Source organism: Cebus imitator, unplaced genomic scaffold (assembly GCF_001604975.1).
Source record: "Cebus imitator isolate Cc_AM_T3 unplaced genomic scaffold, Cebus_imitator-1.0 Scaffold142, whole genome shotgun sequence".
In the NCBI taxonomy this organism is placed as follows: Eukaryota; Metazoa; Chordata; class Mammalia; order Primates; family Cebidae; genus Cebus; species Cebus imitator.
Window position 1 is genome coordinate 583,517 of NW_016107457.1, and position 19,049 is coordinate 602,565.

Sequence of the window (19,049 nt, forward strand, 5' to 3'; positions counted from 1 at the left end):
CCCAGCTAATTTTTTGTAGTTTTAGTAGAGACGGGGTTTCACCATGTTGACCAGGATGGTCTCGATCTCTTGACCTCGTGATCCACCCGCCTCGGCCTCCCAAAGTTCTGGGATTACAGGCGTGAGCCACCGCGCCCGGCCTTCTGTAAAGTTTTGTTTTTCGGAAGCGTGTTAATGTTATAAGCTTTCAAACATATAATTAAGTAAACAAAATTTGAGGAGTCAGAGATATGAATTTAAACAGAAACAAATGATCCCAACCATATTTCAAATGAATACGACTGCTGCAAAAAAGGAGAAAAAGAAATAACAACCAAAAAAATTTTTAAAAGTCTCATTCTGTAGCCCAGGCTGGAGTGCTGTGGCACAATCTCAGTTCACTGCAACCTCCACTCCCAGGTTCAAGTGATTCTCCTGCCTCAGCCTCCTGAGTAGCTGGGACTACAGGCGCCACCAACACATCTACCTAATTTTTGCATTTTTTGTAGAGACAGGGTTTCACCATGTTAGCCAGGCTGGTCTCGATCTCCTGGCCTCAAATGATCCTCCTGCCTTGACCTCCCAAAGTGCTGGGATTACAGGCATGACGAGCCACCGTCCCCAGCCCCAAGTAACTTTTGAACACAGTTTTCAACAACATACCCTCAGTATAAGAAATTCTCATCCTAAATTCTTTATTCTAGGTTTGTTTCCTGAAGTAGTGTGGGTATAGAAATTCTGAAAATTATAGGACTGAGCAAAAGAATAAACATATTAATATCACTGGGAGCCAGGATTCTCACTATAGAAAAAGGGAAATACAAATTTAGAATCAAGGAAAAGGAAGAGCTCTGGGATTTAAATGAAACTTGAATATGAAATTATAATTTCTAAAATATTTATACATAATTTAAAAATCACGTTCATTGAAAAGGCCTGGAGCAAATGATACTCGCAACAGCTATGACAATACCTAATAGCCCAGATTTTGGTTTCTAAACACCATTTTACACTAAAAAGAAACCAGGGCTCCTCAGAGAAAAAATGGTTGATTCTAGGACTGGAGAAGGAAAGTTATGAGATAATTCTAAAAAAAACCTGTTGTGACAGAAAGGAAGTGCTCTCAATGGTCAAATTTGGGACAATTTGAGCAACAAAATAATTAAGTTCCTTTTTAAAAAATATTGAGATGTGATTAAAGCCCAGTAAATAAGTTCCACAATGGGTTATGATACATGTTATCAAATAGGAATCCATGATGCAAACTGATTATGAATAAGGACATAAATACTTAGGAGTAAAGGGAGAGCTATTTCCTGGAATGCTAGCTGTTAAAGCAGAGGGAGTGAAGGCATTGGAAAAAAAAAAAATCACAATTTTGTAACTACCAGAATAAAGACAGCTCAGGCAATAATCAACAGATGCCAAATCTAGGGATGAAGTTGAGAATTCAGATAGCTGCATGACTGTAAAGTGTCTCCTCAAATATAGCTTATTAATTGTACAATAGAAAATACTAACTACATACTGAAGACAGGCATGGTGGCTCATGCCTGTAATTCCAGCACTTTGGGAGGCTGAAGCAGAAGAATCACTTGAAGCCAGTAGTTGAAGACCAGCCTGGGCAACAAAGCCAGACCCCATCTCTACAAAAAATCTAAAAATTAGCCGGGCCCAGTGGGGGCTCAAGCCTGTAATCCCAGCACTTTGGGAGGCAGAGGCAGGTGGATCACCTGAGGCCAGGAGCTCAAGACCAGGCTGGCCAACATGGCAAAACCCCATCACTACCAAAAATACAAAAAATTAGCCAGGAGTGGTGGCACACTCCTGTAATCCCAGCTATTTAGGAGGCTGAAGCAGGAGAATCACTTGAACCTGGCAGAGGAAAGTTGCAGTGAGCCAAGACTGTGCCACTGTACTCCAGCCTGGGCAACAGAGCAACACTCCACTTCAAAAAAAAAAAAAAAAAAAATTAGCCTGGCCTAGTGGTGTGCACCTATACTCCAGGCAACTTGGGAGGCTGAAGCAGGAGGATTGCTTGAGCCCTGAATTTTGAGGCTGAAGTGAATGAACTATATCATGCCACTGCACTCCAGCCTGGGTGACAGAGCAGGAGCCTGTCTCAACAAACAAACAAACAAAAAACTATATACTGAAGAAGCCAGACCACACTTGAATCAGACAACCAGAATCAATCGACTACTAAAGGGCAGATATTGTTGGCCTCCACTTACATAATGTTCCAGCTGGAAATGTATCACCTGAATCCCATCATAAGGAACTATCAGAAACCCAAATTAAAGAACATTTCATAAAATAACTGGCCTGGACTCTTCAAAATGACAATGTCATAAAAGACAGGGAAAAGCTGAGGATATGATACAAATGAAAGAACAGTAAAAGACATAACAACTAATTGCAATAAATGATTCTGGACTGGATCCTATACTGAGAAAAACAAATGTGATAAAAGACATTATAGTATTGTAACAGTTGACAAAGTGAGAATATAACTATAGATTAAAGTATTATATCCCTGTTAAATTTCCCATAGTTGATCAATGTGCTATGGCTACAGAAGAGAATACCTTCGTTCTTAAGGAAGACACACTAGCCAGGCACAGTGGCTCATGCTTGTAATCCCAGCACTTTGGGAGGCTGAGGCGGGTCGATCACGAGGTCAGGAGATCGAGACCATCCTGGTCAACATGGTGAAACCCTGTCTCTATTTAAAAAATACAAAAATTAGCTGAATGTGGTGACGTGCACCTTGCAGGCCCAGCTACTTGGGAGGCTGAGGCAGGAGAATTGCTTGAACCCAGGGGGCAGAGGTTGCAGTGAGCCGAGATCGCACCACTGCACTCCAGCCTGGCACCTGGCGACAGAACAAGACTCTGTCTTAAAAAAAAAAAGAAAAAAAGGAAGACACACTGAATTATTAACATGTAAAGTGGCATGATGTATACAACCTACTTGCAAATAGTTAAGAAAAAAGTATTTGCATTGAGAGATAATAAAACAAATTTGGCAAAATGTTAATTTCGATTGTTCTTGTAACTTTTCTGTAGACTTGAAATTATTTTAGGTCAATTAGGTTCAGAGGATATCTAATAAAAATAGACTACTGGCCGGGTGCAGTGGCTCACACCTGTAACCCCAACACTTTGGGAGGTGGAAGCAGGCAAATCATGCGGTCATGAGTCTGAAACCAGCCTGGCCAACATGGTGAAACCCTGTCTCTAAAAATACAAAAAATAAGCTGGGTGTGGTGGGAGCCTATAATCCCAGCTACTCGGGAGGCTGAGGCTGGAGAATCACATGAACCCAGGAGGAGAAGGCTGCAGTGAGCTGAGACTGCGCCACTGCAATCTTGCCCGGGTGACAGTGTGAGACTCCATCTCACACACACACACACACACGCAATAGACTACTAAGTCAAGATAATTGTAGGCCTTTCTCCCCTACAACAATTATCAGTTTAAATCCTTATTTTCCCTATAGACTACCCCATATCTACATCCTAAATAGGATCAAGAAATAAATATCAGAATTCCACCATTTGTTTAAAACTTTAAGGACTTTTTAAAGAAATTAATAATACATATTAAAAGAATTTTATGCAGAAAAAAAATTTTATGCTAACTTTGGTGAGTTTTGGGAATTTAAATTGATAGCTTTTTTGTGTGAAAACTTCCTACAGAAATAGGTACAGAATGTGCAAGGTATGCTATAATATACAAGAATGTTTAATAAATACATTACTATAACCACAAACAAACGGTGAAAGTCTAAAAATCTACCATTAGAGGAATAGTTAAATAAATTGTGATACATCCACATTGTAGAATACAATTTTTAGAAAGAAATAAAGTATATCATAAGAACAAAAATATAGGTATAAAACATGATATAATGCAGAATGAGAAAAGTTGCTGATAGATTTATTTGTATAAAAAAACAGAACTGTGCTAATGTGTTTATGTATGTGCCCAGAAACAAAGGCCTGAAATGATAGACAGGAAGTAGTTACCAGTGATTGCCCCTGGGAGAATGCGTAGGGGGAAGGGTACTACTTAAACTGTTTGAATTTTTTTCCAAAAAGATCCAGGTACTATATAATTTTTACAATTTAAAAAACAAAATAGTTTGTATTCTTAGAACTAAGATTTAAATGTACTTTGATGAAATATGGTTTCAGTGAAGAACATAAAATATAACTGATATCTGAACTACTAATATATGCTTATTACCTAGTATATATAACTAGATTTCTTTTTCTGCTCATGCACCTTTGTGCTCAGAAAGTTCCATGAGTTTAATTTTTAAACTAACAAAACTAACAAGTACTTTTTGGAAACAGGTAAAATAATCTTAAATTGAGTATTTCTGGTTACTTAATGACAGTAACACAAATTTAAAAACAAAACAAAACAAATACCAACATAATGTCCTTAACAAAGCTTATCCTGAGAATTATTTCAATTGACAGACCAAAGCATGATCTAAATTATGTACTTTAAACTGTACATGACTTACGACAGTGGAGAAACATAATAAACTGTTGAACTTTGAATTAGTGACCATCTTGTTATCCATTTTACAAATATGGAAGATGATTATCATTCAGTTATCCTTTTACTTAATACATGCAGGATTGTACAACTGTCTGAGAATTAAATTCAACAAATATTTATTAGGTTGCTAGCACAGTTATGTTCAAGCCATTGTACTATGGTGACACAAAGACAGTCCCTAGTCAAAAGAACCTTATGAAACTGAAAAAAAAAAAGTTTATCTTACATTGAATGCAATAATAAAATTAAGGACTACTACCTCTAGGATCTAAACTATTCCTTTAATTAGGCAATTTGGGTGACAAATTAACTTTTTAGACACTATTTGCAATAATTCTCTGAATGGGATCACTGTTACATACTGAGATAAGCAGTGGTTACACTCTTAAGTGACAGTTATCATTTAGATTGTTTTTATGTTGGGATTTTAAAAATCTATTCTCCTTTGCATATAAGGCAATCTCTAGGGACCTTTAGGGAAACATTTACTTTTTCAGGCATCTAGATTATTAGGAATATTACCATCACAATTTGTTAATATAAATCAATGGGCATTCCTCTATTAACAGAAACCCCATGGGCACTCTAAAACTCTCATTACAAGACACTGACACACAGAGGAAATGTCTATGCTGAGCACCTTGAGGATGTTGTTTCTTTACCTCGGTGTACTAAAAGAACTGTCAGTTTTCGCTTTTCAACATTTCCTGAGTGTTAACGAGTCCCAGTCCGTGCACCAGGCTATGAGAATACACAGATTTCCTCTTTAACCTCTGAGAATTCACAATTTAGTGGAGAGAAAGGCACACAATCTAAAAGACAATATTGTCATTAACTCCTCACTTTCAACAAAGTAGGTAAAAACAAAAGTAGTGGGAAATATCGCTTTGAGAAATAGCATATATTCAAATTAATATTTATCCATTTTCAGAAAGCCTTGAGTTGTTTCAGCAAACACAATATATGGTGAAAAAAACAGTACTCCAAGGAAAAACTCTTGGTTTCACAATTCTTAACACATTATAACATGACTTTAGGCACGTCATTCTTAACCAGGGTTGGCCTTAGTCACCTCGTCTAAAAATGTCAGGATTAGCAGCCTAAACCCGAATCATTTTACCAGTATAAACTAAATTGTCTCTAGTGGCTCTTCCGGGTCAAAGATACACAATACTCACACACTCATCCGTCTGATTATCCAAGTAATCATGGCCCAGGGAACCACTACGAGTAAGACAGATAAATTACAGTTCCTAAACTGAGATAGGCTTTAAACTTGTGAAGTCAGAAAATGTATTACAGTGGTCATGACATAGCCTTATAAAATTAACAAGAATAGCTGCACATTTTGTGCATTATTCTAGTACAATATCTGTGTGTATTTCCTACCAGGAATCCGAATTTCTGCACTACTGGAACCACGCCTCCCAGAGAAATCAGGAAGACACCAGAAAAACCTCCTCAAGGGGCACGGAGAAATCACGGATAAGTCACGACAGGCTTTCTCCCCTTGTCACCTCCCCCCGCAAAAAGCCCAGTGTTTTTCTTCCCCTCTAGCTATGCAGCTGCACCCAGCAGAGAAGTGCTAGATTAGCATCAACTACATTTCATTCCTTTTCTTTTGCAATACCTACTCGCCTATAATAAACAGACCTTGCGCTCAGGGGAGAATTTACTTCCCCGTCCAGTAAAAATGAAGTTCCTTATTTTTCACAAACAACACCGTCTCCAATCAACACCCAACCTCCCTGAGGGGTGGGTGAGACCAGGCACGCCTCTCCCTGCCACCCGTGCTGCAAGGCTGACGACCCACACCCTAGGAATTGTCCCACTTTCCAAGCCCCTTCTGCACGGGTGGCAAGGCTTTGGGGGACAGCGGAGGAGGCCGGGGATTTGGTTTGCACACCCGGGGGGCGTCCAGGCCGTCCCGGGAGCGCCAGACTGCCTCAGCTGGCAGGGGGCTCGCGGAGGCGGAAGAGGAGCGGCGAGCCCCGTGCCACCCCCACTTACCCACTTTGTCCTTCCCGTACATGTGCCCAGCCACCTGATGCGAGAGGGGCACGCAGCCGTTGAGGAAGCGGAGTCTGCCGCCAGCCGGCTGCGGGGCGCCGTCAGGGGTGGCCTCGATTGCCAGTGGGGTCCGCATTTCTGGGGGACCCGGAGCCTCGAGCCGGATGGGGGATGGTGGCTCTGTTGCCATAACGGAGACCCGAAGCGGTAGCGGCAGCGAGAGCCGAAAAAAATTAAAAAAAAAAATAGGGCGAGGGAGGGGGCACCGGAGAACCCGGGGGTCGCTCAGGCTCGGGCGCGAGGAGGCCCGGGGGTTCCCGCGGCTGGTGCCCGCTGAGGCCCGGGGAGTGGGCCCATGATGCCGAGCGGGGCGCTGGTGCTCCTCTGCCCAACTCTCGGCAGAGCGCGGCTCCCGGCTCCTGCTCCTCCGCCCCCCAGCTGCCGGCCCGGCGCTGCCCAGTAGACAGAACCGAGCCGAAGAGCAGCGGCAGCGGCGCCCCGCGCTCCCTGGGGCCCTGACGGCAACTGCGGCCCCACCTCCTGCGCCCCCGCCCCCTCCCCCTCCCGCCGTCCTCCAGTCCTCTCGGCTGCCGCGCGAGCGTCAGCGCCGCCAGCACAGCCACCGCCGCCGCCGCCGCTACTGAGCATGCCCAGAGGCAGTCAGACTGGACCCCCCAGCAGCGGGGCGGGCGCGCTGAGCGTCAGGGAACTGACGACCGCGACACGGACGGGGCGAGCGCACTCCTGGTCCTTCTGAACACTACCCACGGGCGTTTCGAAGCCACGTGTGCTGTTGTGGCTTCATTCATTCAACGCGCTTTTCAGCGCGTCCCGAGGGTCGATCCAGAGAAGCCAGGGACTTCCAAGTGTGCGGAGCAGTCCGGTAGTAGAATTGGAAGGCTCTAGCATTGCCAAGGGTGGCTCTAAAGGCCACCCCTAACTGCAGTGACCTCCCTCCAGCTCCCACACCGCACAAAAACAACAGAAGTAAAAACCAGGCAGCTTATTAGAAGACGTGCCTTCAAAATACCCTTCTAGTTAATCTCCCTCCCCGGATTGCTGTCTCTAAACCGCTCTTACCAAAAAATAAAAATAAAATAAAAATGGAACCGACACTAATTTTTTTTTCAACTATATCCACAGTCACCTTTATTGTTTTTTTCTTTCCCCCAATTATATCCGACACTAACTTAAGGCCGTAGAAGCAAGAGAAAAATCCTAATTTCTTTAAGTGAACACGTTTTCTAAAGAGAGGAGCAAGATTTTTCTCTCTCCCACTCGACCTTTAAGATACGCAGTTTCCAAGGTCCTGAGTAGATGACTGACTAGATCAAAAATATAAGAAAGGGATGGACACCGGTAGCTACGCGAGATTCTGGAATGGGACTCAGTCATCGATTCCTGTATGTCCGCCATTGGCATGTTATATAAAAGCTAGACCTGGCCGTGAAGGTAAGTCGTCACAAGCCCTGAGCAACAAAAACTGGGGTCAACTCTTAGGTATCTGATTAAAGTTAAGCGTCCTACTAATAATTGTCTCTGCCCCGAGAAGCCCACACACCTGAAAGAGACGTAAAATCTGGCCTGGATTCCCTAGTCCCAGGACCCTGTCCCTCAGCTTCAGGGCCCCGCCCCTCGGCGTTGCGCAAACTCAGTTGCTACCTAAGTCTTTTCCTCCTCCCCGCTCCTGTGGCTGTCAAAATCCGTAGTCCAGACTTCTTTAAGGCCCAGGACATAGCTCCACGCATGCTCAGCACCTACCAGGGTCGAGCTCACACACACGTGCTTACGGCCCGTCGCGGCGCCTGCGCGGTAGCAGCGCGGAGTCGGTGCCCGTAGTACGCCGCTGGCACCTTGGCTCTCGCCGGCCGCGCGAACCCGTTTGTGCTCGGTAACCTAGGGCACACGCCTTGCAAGCGACGGCGCCATGAGTCTGTCTTCCAGTTCCAGCGTACGAGGTGAAGTGGGGCCCGGGAGAGGGTGAGGTTGGTGAGGCGCCCGCATCGAGGCTGGGTTGTTTTACCCCTGCTCTACGCGCTCGCCGGTTCTATAACCTTGAGATGCAGAAGGGCAAGCGCTAGGCCCGGCTGCAGGTTCCGGGCCGGACAGCCACAGGAGGCGAGGTCAGGAATGGATTGATGGTTTGAGACCACGCCGGCGTCTCATCTCTAGTCCACGTTTCCCCTAAGTAGCCAAAACCTAACACGTAATGACCGCGCCGCTAGCTTTCCTTGTTCTCCATAAGACGCTTTCACACGTATCCTTAAGTCACAGAGCCTGGAAAAGAAGGAAAGGTAAGAGAAAACAGTAACAACAAACCCGTTTGCCCTCTCATGTTTCAGTCAGCGTCGTACCACAACGTCGATTTCCCGCGATCCTGAAGCAGTGCATGACTAATCACATCTTAGATTTGCAGATTTTTTTTTTTTTTTTTAAGGGATGAAACCCAATCCGAGGTCTTCAGTTTTCCCGGTTTTGTATTATGCCCCTGGCATCTGGCCCTCGGTGGGAGTAGTCCAGGATAGAGGATTGAAAACCGCGTTCGTCGAACCTTCAGCTTTGAGTCTTCTTTCCCGTGTGCTAATACCTAGTGTTTGGAAACAGTATTTCGCAGAAAGTCCCTTTTTAATAAAATTAAGAGACTTTATACTAGCCATTTAGTGTGGATTTTCACTTTTCTTGGTGATGTTATAATTGTTAATATAATACTGTGTGCCAGACACACGATATGTGTCATCTTCGCCCCTATGTGAAACGCCACTTTGCAAGGTTTTGCGTGGGGATTGTCCCAGAGGTTAATTAAAAATACGTTCAGTAAATATTGAGCATCTGTAGTGTCAGGTAATATAAAGTTCCTACTAACTTGAGCTCTAATTTTTTCATAGAGAGGTAGTTTCCAAAAATTGGAGAGTTCCACTTCTGTTGTCAAAAGCAGAGTAAGGGTGACATGACATTTCGAAGTTACTGATGATATAGAAATTATTATTTGCAAAAATTATTTTAAAGGATACTCATCTTGAGACTTTTTAATAGAGGCAGCTTCGTGCATTTAAAATAGGTTGTATGGGCCGGGCGCGGTGGCTCAAGCCTGTAATCCCAGCACTTTGGGAGGCCGAGGCGGGTGGATCACGAGGTCAAGAGATCGAGACCATCCTGGTCAACATGGTGAAACCCCGTCTCTACTAAAAATGCAAAAACATTAGCTGGGCATGGTGGCGCGTGCCTGTAATCCCAGCTACTCAGGAGGCTGAGGCAGGAGAATTGCCTGAACCCGGGAGGCGGAGGTTGCGGTGAGCCGAGATCACGCCATTGCACTCCAGCCTGGGTAACAAGAGCGAAACTACGTCTCAAAAAAAAAAAAAAAAAAAAAAAAAAATCACCATCTGAGATGCAACTTCCAGGGAACCCAATCTAAGATAGTTATTTAGGCCGGGCGCGGTGGCTCACGCCTGTAATCCCAGCACTTTGGGAGGCCGAGGCGGGTGGATCACGAGGTCAAGAGATCGAGACCATCCTGGTCAACGTGGTGAAACCCCGTCTCCACTAAAACTACAAAAAATTAGCTGGGCATGGTGGCACGTGCCTGTAATCCCAGCTACTCAGGAGGCTGAGGCAGGAGAATTGCCTGAACCCAGGAGGCGGAGGTTGCGGTGAGCCGAGATCACGCCATTGCACTCCAGCCTGGGTAACAAGAGCGAAACTACGTCTCAAAAAAATAAATAAATAAATAAATAAATAAATAAAATAAAATAGGTTGTAATTTTTTGTTTTTTAAAAAACTATATTCTCTTAGGATTAAGACTTTTTAAATGAGATGTTCATGTGACTTGTGCTGCTGATATTTTTAATTTTACAGGAAGACTGAACATGTTTGAGGTGGACCAAAAGATTCCACAATGTGTGTTTAAAATGTGGGATCATTTTGTGTACATGAACACTAAACTCTGTTTAGGTAGCATATTATTGAAATGTGAAACAGGTGAACCCCCTAGAACTTACCACTCTTTGCAGGCTAGTCTGCAAGATTTGTTTTTTAAACAAGACAATTTGTTGTTTTGTTTTGTTTTTTAAGTCTAACCATAGGGGAATTCAAAGGCAACTTTCCCAGTCATTTTCCATTGTCTAAAGAATAGGAAATCACTGAAGCAGGTTATTGGCTTCAACTGGAGGTATTCAATATTGTTATGAGGCTCCTTGGTCCCCTGGCTTCCCAAAGTGCTGGGATTACATACACTACACTCTGCCATGACTAGTTTTTGATTTCATCAAAAAGCATTAAAGTTGCTATGAATACTGTAGGGAGAGGCCCAAAGCCTTTGTAAATCTCTTCCACCAACACTTTCCTCCTTATAATATAGTAGTACGTAGGCAAGGTAGGAACAGAGAATGTCTAGGGAATTTAACTTTTAGTGTTTACATCACACAGAAGTTTGGTTCTTCTCTCAATCTTTAAACCAAATTTATTCCTGCAGATTGAAAATTAATTTAGATCTTTTAATTTGGGAGAAGATAATCATGTCTCTTCTCAAATGAATTCATAATTATAAAGGGCTTAGAATGATATGTGACAATGGTAAGCACTGTATAAATATATGTTAAATATAAAGCGTGTATATGTACGTATGCATAACTCTTGTTCATTTTCAGAAGAAAAATAAAATGCAATTTATAAATAAAACTTAACGGGGACCAGGCTAGAACTGGAATCAGGCAGAGGCAATGAGAATGAATGATTGGAACTGAAATAGTCTTAAGATCCTGGTCATTGAGATAGCTCTTGACACCAGTACGGTCGATAAGACCATTAGTTTTTTGCATTTTCTAGTACTAAGTGCCCTCACTGCCTACTTGTCCAGTCTCTTATGATTCCTCCTCGTATCCAAATAGATAACTTTTCTGAACATCATCCTGCTCCTTTGTAACTCCACCACTCATTGAAAGCTCTCACCCATAATGCTTTCCCTTCTATTTGCAAGGAAGGTGTTAACTCTTAGGCTATTCTCTCTCCCTGTCCTCCAGATGTTGTTTTCTTTTGCTTAAATCCTTGCCTCAGTGATACCTGTTGCTTGTAAATCTTTAGCACCTCATAAAGATGTTCTTCTCTTCAGCCTAAAGTTACTCATAATTCACCCTCATCTTTAAAAAAAAAGAAGCCAGCAAAACCAAATAAATTTAAAAGACCTTGTTTAACCTGTGTTCCCCCGAAATCACTTTATTTGACTTTACCCTCAACTTGCAAAATAGGAATTTGTCTATTAACCTTGTACTTTGTTATCTATCCCAAACCCTGATCATTACAGTGCATGTAATCAAAGTTACATTTCAGAAATTCTTATTCTCTTTCATATTCTTGTGTATTTTATTGAAACTAATTTTCTAATTCATTTAACCTCAACATAGGGAAATACAATTTTGGTTCACTAAATTCACCATGTTATTTAAAGTAACTATTTAACGGTTTTTGTCTGAAAAGGAATGTATGGATCATAGGATCATACTGAAAATAAAGGGGATAGCTCCTATAAGTTATAAACAATAAATGAAACAAGATTGGCCAAATTGATGGTTGTTAGAGCTAGTTGAGGTAAATGGGAGTTCATTATAGTATTCTGTGTGTGTGTCTGAAATGGTCCATAATAAAGTTTTTTTAAACATATCTTCTTATATATGCCTGAAGTTGTTTGTTTTGTTTTGTTTTGTTACATCGGGGAGTAAATTGCACATCCTGATACAGCAGATTAAGAAGAGGGTAAAGATAAGTCATTTAGTATAAGAGCAATCCAATGTTAGGATAGAAAAATCACATATAGGAATTAGAAATTTAAATTAGTCATCCATTATCCCGCCCCCCCCCACACACACACACACACACGGAGTCCTGCTCTGTCACCCAGGCTAGAGTGCAATGGCATAATCTCGGCTCACTGTAACCTCCACCTCCTGGGTTCAAGCAATTCTCCTGCCTCAGCCTCCCAAATAGCTGGGACCACAGGCGCCCACTACCGCACCTTGCTAATTTTTGTATTTATAGTAGAAAACGGGTTTCACCATATTTGCCAGGCTAATCTCGAATTCCTGACCTCATGATCCAGCCACCTCCGCCTCCCAAAGTGCTGGAATTATAGGTGTGAGCTACCGCACCAGGCCCATTATTTGTTTAGACTCAACCAACATTATTGAATACCACCTATATGCCAGGCCTTTAGAAAAAAAAATATTACCAAGCACAGCCTGCCAGTCTATGAGAGATCTAAGAGAGGGAAGGGGTTGAACAGCTCCCCTCCCCCTCTCCTGATAGAAGAGGAGAAACATTATGATTCTGTGGCAGTTGATGGTGGTCTGAAGAGGGCAGTTTAGAGCAGAAAACGGGCTAAGGTAAAAGAAGCCGAGAGAGATTTCTGAGTTAAAGCAAAATAATCCTCACGGTAAAAAAAAACCAGAAAGCCAGACTGGGTTACAAACAAGGCTTTGGAGTTTGGGGACAAGTTCATGTTTTCTCTCGCTCTCTGAATAACTTTAAGAGAGAAAGCCAAAGATTGTATTATAGTATGCCAATGCAAGAATATGCAAAGGGGAGGATTATTTAGAAATGTTACCTTTCTCTGCATTTTTGGTCTTTTATGGTGTTTGTATAGATATAAAACATGATTATACAAGGTCTGGTAGGTTGGGGTTTGACCTAACTACAGAAATTAACTTGAGAAATGTCTATAGAAAAGAAAATTGTGGACCAGGTATGGTGGCTCATGTCTGTAATCCCAGAACTTTGAGAGGCCGAGGTGGGTGGATCACCTGAGGTCAGGAGTTCCAGACCAGCCTGGCCAACATGGTGAAACCCGTCTCTACTACAAATACAAAAATTAGCCGGACGTAGCATGGCAGGCCCCTGTAATCCCAGCTACTCAGGAGGCTGAGGCAAGAGAATTGCTTGAACCCGGGAGGCAGAGGTTGCAGTGAGCTGAGATTGTATCGTTGCACTCCAGACTGGGCAACAGAGTGAGACTCTTTCTCAAAAAAAAAAAAAGAAAAGCAAGGATGAACCAGAAGAAGCAAAAATAATGCTCGGGGGCCAGGTGCAGTGGTTCATGCCTATAATCCCGGCACTTTGGGAGGCTGAGGTGGGTGGATCACTTGAGGTCAGGAGTTCAAGACCAGCCTGGCCAACATGGTGAAACGCTGTCTCTACTAAAAAAAAGCATAAAAATACAAAAAATTAGACAGGCGTGGTGGTGCACACCTATTTTCCTGGCTACTCAGGAGGCTGAGGCAGGAGAATTGCTTGATCTCGGGAGATGGAGGTTGCAATGGAGCTGGGATCGCACCACTGCACCCTACCTTGGGCAATAGAAACTCTATCTGAAAAAAAAAAAAAATCCAGATTTTTCTAGATTCCAAGTCTGAACCAGTATCTGAAAGGTACCAATGGAAATATCTTTAAGAATTGGGTCTCAGATTGTTGCTTGTTGCTTCTGAGATTGTGACAATTCTTGATAGGCATATACCCAGTTATAAAGGATTATTTGGATTTTGCTATTTTTATTTGTTTAATTTCTCAGGTGGTCTTTTCTTTCTTTGTCCTAATTTTTGACTTGTGTACCTTTCGTCATTTTTGTCTATTCCTTTTCCTTTAAAGTTGCCAGTGACATCCACAGCTTTTTGCCAGAAAAGACTGATTCTGGCCGCAGTCATGAAATGTTAAAATAGCAACATTTTTTTTTACTTCTGGGAACTCTTGCATTTGTCCCTAATGAAATTAGAGAATTAGAATTTGGGAAGGGAAGAAAAAAAAATGGAAAATGTTTTCTCAAGACCTTGGAGCAAATACAAAGGTATTTTCCCTGAACACATGGTACTGTGACATTTGTATCAGGTCGTAAGTTGCCCTTGCTAGTGATGGGAGCACAAAGCGTGTGTTTTGAATCCCCATGGAACAGCCAGACTTGGATATCTGGAGTCAGTTTCCATTTCTTTCATGATGCCTTTAGTGTTACCTCTTTTCCATGTCAGTTGTTCTGTCCTCTCTCCCGCCATCACAAAGTCCAAGGGAGGTAAAGCTTTAAAAGTCACCTATGGGTGCAGTTGGTAAATTATATGAGAAAAAAGCAGGGAAGAAGAATGTTTTAATGACTAGGAGAGATTGTTTTTACCTATCATAATGAAGTTTCATGTAGAAAATCCTATAGTATTCTCTTTTTAGATCATGAAACAAATTAATACTAGCCAATTGTAGTTGTTCTCAGCACTTTTTGCAATTTGCAGGTGCCATCCAAATAAATATGTTACTAAGTACCTTATAATTCACCTAAAAAGTAAGGTGTAATTAAACTTGACAGCACTTAGGGAATTGTGTTATTTTAGTCTTTTGGGATGTTTCCCCCCTTTAAGTTTGTACTACAGACAATGTTCAGCAAACGTTATGGTGCATGCACAATGCAAAGCAGTGTCTTAGCCCATCTTGTGATAGGTACATTAGCTATTCAAAGTGGCTTTCCATTAGCTAAGAAGTGGATTGCTACAGCTCCTGGCATAGGGAATATTTTCTCAAGAAAGTTCCATGGTAAATAACATTGGAAAAGAAGATCATGAATCTAGTTAGAAGTCACAGCAAAGTTGCAGCCCTGCTTGGAGTCACCTCAGGGTAATACCATGAAGCAGCACTAAAATTCTAGATAAATCTACATATAATGTGTACCTACTTAAAAAAACATCCTCTGATGAGGCCAAAGGTTTGAAGCTGTCAGATGACATATTGTCTTCTCAGTCATGCAGACCTGGGAAAGATAAAATGTTCTTGTTTATTAGAAAATTATAGAAAGGAATAAAGGAAATGTTATGGGAAGAAAAGCAGTATAAATTAATTTGTTAAGAAAAATACTACCATGGTTGAAAACATAATCCAAGGAATATATTAATTAGAAAGTGAGGATAAACCAGAAGAGGCAGAAATAATGCTCTCTTACCAGATGAGCAAAATGCAGGAATAATTTAGATAAAGTCTAAATTATTAAATAAACTAGAAAAGAAGACCAGGAAACAAGAAACTGAGAAGGATCCTTTCTATTCAGTTTTAGAAGATTGAACTCCAATTTTATATAAGGTACTATTAGGTATGGTAAAATAAAAAACTTGACTCAATAATGCAAGTAAATTATAAAGCTAATTAGTCATTATGTGTTTTTATTTGGCCTTGGAATGTGTGTGTGTGTTGTTGTTGTTGTTTTGTACTTATCTCTCTAGGGCTTTATTTGATAGTCTGGGAGCTTATTTCAAACACTGAAGATCTGACTCAGGAAGTGCTGGGAAGGAGTCCAGTGTGTTTATCCTGACCCGTTCAATTTCTTCCTGCAGCCCACTCCATGCTGAGAATAGACAACTCTCCTCTGAGGCTGAGGCTAACCAGATTATGCAGAACTTTCTTCTCTCCATCATTGCCTGGAGCTTGGGTAGTTGTTAAGCCTTTGGGTTTCTAAAGACTTGAAAAGCTGCTTGAAGAGAGTAACTAAATGGCTTGTTAGTCCAAAAGTTTTATTATTATTATTATAAAGTAGAATAATGCCATTAAGTTTAAAATGAATTTTTAGGAAAGTAAAATAAATTTAGAATTTATTAAATAAAAATGTAACTATAATTATATTAATCATGTTTCCTACAAAATATGAAATTAGTACATTCTGATTTTTATTTTAATGAGAAAACACTTTCAATTTTTAAAAAAGGACTTTTGAATGAAAAAGGACTTTGAAACCTGGAATCCTGCTACATACATTCCTTCGAATGTTTTTAACATTAGGGTGGTTTGGTTTTGTTTGTCTGTTTCTTTTAGTATTATTTCTCTTACAGTTTTCTGCAATAGTTGCAAGTGAGTTTTGGTAAATTAAATCATTTAAAAATCACTAAGGGATCTTGCTATTTAAATAAACTATAATGAGTCATTTTTGTTAGCATAACATGTTATTTGTGATCTGAATTTTTATGTTTTAGGGCTTTTTTTTTTTGAGTAATAGATACCTGCTAGTTCACATATTATTTAAAATCTACTTATAAACACTTTTTAAATGATTATTGAGCTTTAGGGTTTTTTACTCCAGCTCTAAAATGATAATTTTAAGTTTCCTCTTCTTAATGTAGCTGTCATCACTCAGTAGAAAATACACAATTGCTCTAGTAATGGCCAGGGAAGGTCATAATAACAAAGGACCATTATTCCACTGTGTTCTGGTCATTTTGTTAACATTGAAAACCTTGGACTGTTAGGATGCTTAATACTCAAAAACTGGATTTTCTGAACAGTCATGTGATATTATTGGCTTAGATTTTGGTTTTGATAATTATTTGTTTTCCTTCCCTGCCCTAGTTGAATGGATCGCAGCAGTTACCATTGCTGCTGGGACAGCTGCAATTGGTTATCTAGCTTACAAAAGATTTTATGTTAAAGATCATCGAAATAAAGCTATGATAAACCTTCACATCCAGAAAGACAACCCCAAGATAGTACATGCTTTTGACATGGAGGATTTGGGAGATAAAGCTGTGTACTGCCGTTGTTGGAGGTCCAAAAAGGTGAGGAAAGCAATTCCTTCATATGGTACCATTTTTAATGTTATATTTCTAAATTATTCTGTCAGACTTGTATCACCAGATATTGTTATGATATCCCTTTTTTGTTATTGTTGAGACAGAGTTTTGCTCTGTCATCCAGGCTGTTTCTGTTAATGGCATAACCCTCTCCTAATCTTACATGCTTAGATCCTTCAGTGAGCTTTAGTTTTTCTCCCCAGCCTTTTACACAGAAGTAGGTGCATTCAGCTGACTCTTTCCCCAAAATGTTTCATGTCTCTGCTCTTTTGTCTCCATTTCCACAGCTAGCACCCTGATATATGTGTTATAACTCTATGTTTGAAACCCTGTCAAGGAGTTCCCCATGTCTGGAGCCACAAACTCCTCACACTCGTCCTCAAGAGACTCCTCAATTTAGATTTATTCATTGGGGGAGGGCAGTAAATAACCAGACTGTCTTCTTTATCCATTTCACCTTTGTTCACATGTCCTTTCCTGCAGATTCATTTGTAATTTGGAATTGTTGATAAATACTAGCGGGGTTACTAGAAAATAATAAAGTAATACATCTAGAAATTGTGGAATTTCTAAGTTGGAGTTTTGATAGTTCTTTAGTAAATGATCTTAGATAGTTCATTTAATATCTACTATATGTGCATGCATGAGAAGCATTGAAGAGTAAAACAGATGTCACAGGTGTGTATAGTACATGTAGTGTAAGTGATCTAAATAAATGGAAACTAAAAGGAAGAAATTACACCATGAGGCTGGGTGCAGTGGCTCATGCCTGTAATCCTAACACTTTGAGAGGCCAAGGCAGGAGGATCACTTGAGGCCAGGAGTTCAGGGCCATCCTGAGCAACATGGTAAGACCCAATCTCTCTCTTTTTTTTATTTAATTAAAAAAAAAATTACACCACATCTTCTGCAAAAGCATAGTCATATACTTGGGAGTTAAATTGATATGAGAAAATTGGTAGCATTTGAATAAACTGCACATGTTGGAGACTCAAAATCTGTTATGCCGTTAACAGAAATAAAAGCTTCAAGGTGAAAGGCTAATTTTCCAGGACGGCAATAAGGAGTTCTGTTTCAGAGAGTGAATTTGAGGTGACAGTTGAATGGAAATGCACAGCAGACAATGTGAAATGTGAGACATCAGGGTTGGAGATAGAGATCAGCAAAACTGATGAGTCAAGTGTAGGAATGCAACTGATCTTTGATATAGATAAAAATCAAGGGCTAAATATGAAATCTTGGGGAATTTTCTGCTTTTTGGAAAGGGGACAAAAGCCATTTAAGGAGATGGAATGGGCCAGAGAGGTTAGAATAAAACTAAAAATATCATAGCCTCAAAGTGGAAGAGGGAAAAGTTTCGAAGATTTTGAACTGAACATTGGCCTGTGCAAAGACAACTACATGAATGAATAGACTAAACTGTTAGATTAAGCAATTGCCCTTTTGGTGTCATTTCAATGGAGTAATTAGAGTAGAAGCTATGTCCAAGTGTGAATTAAATAATAAAGAATTGCCGGAAGTCTATGTCAGATTTTCAGTAGATGAAACAGTGAATGGAAAGGAAAATAAGATAATTACATGAATGAACGCTACGGCTTGCCTTTGAGATCAAGTAAAGGGAGTTTGCTTTGATCGGGTTTTCCCAGAGGGCAAAGAATCCAGTAAAGTAAATATGGGCTTTCATGAACTAAAATCTCAAATATTTCAGGAAGAATCACCAGTGGACACAAACTAGTGGTATAAATTTTTATTAGACTTTATAATTCAAAACATTCCAGGATTATTCTTTCATTTTACAATTTAGAGTTTCTAGATGGTTCGGCCAGGGACTGCCATTTCCTGTAGGTGGACTTCAATAGAGGGAATGAGACCAGTCATTTTATTTCTAGTTTTTCCTCTGGCTTATCTTTT

General features: G+C 40.8%; 2 protein-coding genes across 3 annotated transcripts in view; one reads left to right on the plus strand and one right to left on the minus strand.

Annotated features, from left to right (window-relative positions):
* Positions 1–7,080, minus strand: part of IPMK (inositol polyphosphate multikinase) — a 56,914-nt gene extending 49,834 nt beyond the window's left edge. Inside the window, exon 1 of one of the 2 annotated variants that reach the window (XM_017542252.1) lies at positions 6,564–7,080. In XM_017542252.1, coding sequence (XP_017397741.1) covers positions 6,564–6,753 — 190 coding nt within the window. In that variant the 5' untranslated portion in view covers positions 6,754–7,080. The remainder of the gene's footprint in view (positions 1–6,563) is intronic. The other variant, XM_017542251.1, reaches the window with a different exon arrangement.
* A 1,200-nt stretch (positions 7,081–8,280) lies between these two features.
* Positions 8,281–19,049, plus strand: part of CISD1 (CDGSH iron sulfur domain 1) — an 18,677-nt gene continuing 7,908 nt past the window's right edge. Inside the window, exons 1-2 of the mRNA XM_017542253.2 lie at positions 8,281–8,521; positions 16,918–17,123. Coding sequence (XP_017397742.1) covers positions 8,491–8,521; positions 16,918–17,123 — 237 coding nt within the window. The 5' untranslated portion in view covers positions 8,281–8,490. The remainder of the gene's footprint in view (positions 8,522–16,917; positions 17,124–19,049) is intronic.